Here is a 4527-nt window from a genome sequence, read left to right on the forward strand (position 1 = left end):
AGCATTGAGAAGCGAACAAATAAAAGAAGCTAAAAAAAAATAAAATAAATAAATTTAAAGAAACAGCCTTCCTCATAAATAAGTACATCAAAATACCAATATCAGTTAATAATAATAATAAAAAATTATAATAATAATTTTGGCCACCAAAAGAAAGTTACAAACTTTTTCTTCATGATGGAAGATTAACTTCAGGCTTACTATTACTGTTTTATAGCTCCCTTGTCAAATGATCCAAAAAAAAAAAAAAAGAAAACTCCTGCAATGTGAATATGGTAAAGATTAGTGTAGGTACTACTAGTCAGCAAAATTCAAAGTCCACCAAAGTTAAGTGCAACATTTTACTTGCTAAACTTGGCTGAAATATTTACTCACTGCTTTGTTATTAACTTGCTGCACTTTGCACTTTGTTCACTTTGCAAGTCTATAATAATAATTAAATACATTTTTGATAAATCTTAGCGGGTTGTTTTTTTTTCATTCACTTTGCAGACATCATCTTTTACATGAGAAAATTGTCTCGTGTTGTTCTTATGGTTTCCCTCTGGAAAACACCATAGTCTTTTGTGGCCAAACATCTACAGGAGGCTGAAAAAAGAACACAAAAAAGAACCAGTGCATGAGCTGCCATTGCATTTAAAACATCCTACTGAAGGAATGTAATGATAATTATTTTAAGGTGATGACATAGAGAAAAGTCCAATGGTACCTCACCTGAGCATAGTTTAATGGTGGGAATCTCCCAATACTCTTCATGAGACCAAGGGTTTTTATCCACTGCTCGTTCCACCCCTGTGCGCTGTAATACGGTTCGCAGTGTGATAAACGTTGGAGCATTCTTTTATTATTCTTCACAATTTCAAGCAGCGCTTCTTGTCTTTTCTCTGTGTCAAGCCTGAATTTTAGATACAAGACACAATTGCTTTGATTGAGTTGAATTTCAAGTGGAAGTGTTAGTGAAGGTCATCAGTTTAAATACCAGGATTATAAAATCTTTACCTTTTACTCACATACTCATTTTTACAGTCAATTCGCCCAGCAGTTTGCTTGATGTGGGATATTTTATCCAGTAGCATATGATTGTCCCTTTGGATCGTTGAAAGTCGTTCATCCTCCAGCTAGTGGAGTAGAGCGTATATTAAAACCAAAACATGTTCTGATAGTTGACTAAAATGATCGACGAAACTTTATGAAGGTGTAAGAGCAAGGTCTGTATATGTATTTCTGTGGTTTGAAGTCTGTAAAATACTTGATACAACTATTTAAAGTTTCAAGCTATGTCTAAAAAGTGTGTTAGCTTTGCCACAAAACCTGTTGGCCTGTTTCTATGTCCACACATAAGCTGATATATAAGAATAAGAATGATGAGAACTGTATTGTCAGATCCTCCTTCAAGTGCTCAATAGTAAACTTTCTTTCGGCTTCTCCCATTAGGGGTCGCCACAACGGATCATCCGTATTCGTAATCCGCATGTTCGATTTGGCACGTTTTTACGCTGGATGCCCTTCCTAACGCAACCCTCCCCATTTATCCGGGCTTGGGACCGGCACTAAGAGTGCACTGGCTTGTGCAACCCTAATGGCTGGGTTTGGTTCCCTGACCGGGTATCGAACCCGGGCCACGGCGATGAGAGCGCCGAATCCTGACCACCAGGGAACCATTCAAGTGCTCAATAGTAATACTGTAATGGAAAAAAATGCATGTAGAAAATCTATTGAGTTTAACTGTAGATAAGTTGTAAACAATGACCCTTATCACCATTATATCCTGAACCATTATAAGCTTGGTTTAAATTTTTTATTTAGCATTATTTATCTGAAGTTCCCAAATTTTGGAACATTATTTTATTATTCAATATTTCTTCATTTCATTCATTCATTAGTTTGCTTCAGTAATTACTTCATTCAGGACAGGGTCATAGTGGATCTGTAGCCAATTCACCCAGTTATTGGTGCTGTTCCACTGCAGTTTACCAACAAACATTTATACTGAGGGGTAATTTTGTATAGCCAAAGCACATACCTGAATGTTTTGGAAAATAAAAGAGAAGAACCCAGAGGATACCAGAAGAACAAATCAACATGTATAATAACCCAAGCTTGGTGAGGATTCTCACTGCACACCTCAACATTTAGCTGTAATAAATGGTCATTCAGTGCCACCCAGATGAGGATGGGTTCCCTCTTGAGTCTGGTTCCTCTCAAGGTTTCTCCCTCATGCCATCTCAGGGAGTTTTTCCTTGTTAATTAGGGACAAACTTACACATAGAAAGAATAATTTTATTCACTCACCACATTATCTCTGTAAAGCTACTTCGGGACAATGTTGATTGTTAAAAGCGCTATACAAATACAAATTAATTGAATTGATTCAAGAGTTGTAATATCCACTGGAACTGATTTTTCTCTACTAAATTTAATTTAGTTCCATGTGAAATGTATATGTATTGTATTCCTATAAATGGAACGTTTAGTGGTTTTGCATGTGTACCTAAACCACCAATAATAATAATAAAAAAACTACAAATAAAGACGTGAAACTTTCAGACAAACCCCTATGGAAACCCTTAAAAAGATCTATGTATGAATTTGACATTTTCTGTAGCAGATATTATACCCAAAGTGCCCCCGAAGGCTTAATTATTTTCACCATTGAATTAAATCAATGCGGGAATTAAAGTAATCAATCATTTCTCTTACCATTTTCTTTTTCCTTTTCACAAGAATGTGATTATAGATCTTAGGTGGACTTGTATTAAGCGTCGCCTTCGCAGACTGAACCTTGAAAAAAGTAACACAACTCATGACCTCAATAGTCTGTATAAGGAGTAGAGACACTTGAACACGTTTTTTGGTTTTCTAAACACAAATCTTGTACGGCTTGATTTCAAATTTAATTTCCGCATAAATCTCTATTTGCATTTACGGTTGAATTTACAGCCTTACCTTTTTCTTGTGTATTTCAAAGTCGTTCTTATCCCATCTGTACTGCAGGTATTTGCTGGTGCAAGGCATCAGTGGTTGGTGAGCTTTATGTTGCATGGTGGTTGTGTGACTCGAACATCCAGCAGAGGAAACAAACACAAGCTTGCACCGTAGTGCAGTCTAGACAGAGTCTGTCATGTGTATGTTGTCATGACAGTCACAGAGATGCAGAAATCAGCCGGACATTGTCTATGATACAATGAACTACTTCATAGGGCGTTCTTTTACAGATGTATATGCATAACGCTGCCTCTTGTCAGGTGATTTGTTCAAAATGTTTAGAAGAAGCTATGAAACAAAACTAAAGGTTTCCAATACCCTCTCAGAAAAGGCCTCCTGATCCATATAAAGCTTGTCCTAGTTAATGCTCCTGTCCAATCTGAATCTTCTGTGTCCTGAAAGTGCATTAGACCAGTCTAACCCAGAAGGCAGAACAAATAAGCAGTCAACGTTAATGTGAACGAAATGGAGCACACATACCTGGCCTTGATTTGTCACATGGAGTGGTTTGGCATCTAAAGCCGAAATTTTTGGGTTAGTTCTGTTTTTAGGCACAAGCATGATTTTACATAGCCCCCTCTTTCCAAGGACAGCGAGAGTGGTGACTTGCTTTCATTGCCTCTGCATCTCTGTAAGCATCTGACACGTCTAGACGGACAGATTTGGAGTAAGATGTAGCTGATGGTGAGTTACATTTTACTGTTCATCACTAGTCTAGAGACTACATTAGTCCTCCTTCATTAGTTTGCTTAAGTTTAGGTGAGGTCGACTCGTTGCATGAAGCTTTGCTTGTTATGATGGCTTTTTTGAACCATTATGAAGACACTGTTATTTAGGACTAGATCCCAAGAGACCTGAAATACTCTGCAGGTATATGAAACGAATGCAATTTTTTCAACAGACGTCATATTTTTTTCTTGACTTTTAGATTTACAGATGAGTGAATATTTAATGTGTGTACTGACTCTATTTGACTAAATACTTGTGAACAGTAACCATCATCATCAAATACAAAGAATATGAATCGATAATTAGTAATAATAAACATGTACAGTTTGTTTCCTCATCATATAATAGTGTAGACAAGATTTAATCTAACATGTATGCTTATATGTATTGCTAATAAGGATTATGAGCTATGGAGACAGTTTCCTAGGCACTGTTGTTCTGTACAGAGTGACTAGAACAAACAGAAATGCAAACAAAGGTACAATTAAATACCTCAATCACCCAATTATTATAAACATATTATTAGTTAAAGTACATTGTGTTTATGTTTGGATTATGAGATTTCTCGCTTTAAGGAAAGCCGATATTGAAATGTAATCTATGCACAGATATTGTTGGTTTGAAAAACTGTATAGCAACACTGCCCCCTTTTGGCTGTATATGCGTATAACAGACTGAGAATACTATATATACATAATACTTATGTATCCAAGTACTATGATTTATTATGGCTATAATGTTCCTATTATGATTTTTGTCACAAGACTCTTTGCTTAATCAACTCAGTTTATGTGAAAAGACACTGATGTTACT

General features: G+C 36.1%; 1 protein-coding gene across 1 annotated transcript; it reads right to left on the reverse strand.

Annotated features, from left to right (window-relative positions):
• Nucleotides 1–226: 226 nt before the first annotated feature.
• Nucleotides 227–3520, reverse strand: cfap97d2 (CFAP97 domain containing 2). The gene is made up of 7 exons (XM_083537875.1): nt 3466–3520; nt 3304–3380; nt 2947–3174; nt 2701–2781; nt 1000–1118; nt 715–895; nt 227–588 (listed from the first exon to the last, which is right to left on the reverse strand). The coding sequence occupies exons 3-7, from the start codon at nt 3040–3042 to the stop codon at nt 532–534; spliced, it is 534 nt and encodes a 177-aa protein (XP_083394001.1). The 5' UTR covers nt 3043–3174; nt 3304–3380; nt 3466–3520; the 3' UTR covers nt 227–531.
• Between the last annotated feature and the right edge of the window lie 1007 nt (nt 3521–4527).

The sequence above is a fragment of the Silurus aristotelis genome (assembly GCF_946808225.1).
Source record: "Silurus aristotelis genome assembly, chromosome: 3".
NCBI lineage: Eukaryota > Metazoa > Chordata > Actinopteri > Siluriformes > Siluridae > Silurus > Silurus aristotelis.

What these genes read in the sequence shown, in the direction of transcription:
- cfap97d2 (XM_083537875.1), bottom strand. Translation starts at nt 3,042, where the DNA reads ATGCAACATAAAGCTCACCAACCACTGATGCCTTGCACCAGCAAATAC. An exon ending in TGAAAAGGAAAAAGAAAATG is followed by an intron (nt 1,119 to 2,700) that starts GTAAGAGAAATG and finishes CTACTCCACTAG; the next exon opens with CTGGAGGATGAACGACTTTC. An exon ending in CACCATTAAACTATGCTCAG is followed by an intron (nt 589 to 714) that starts GTGAGGTACCAT and finishes TTCTTTTTTCAG; the next exon opens with CCTCCTGTAGATGTTTGGCC.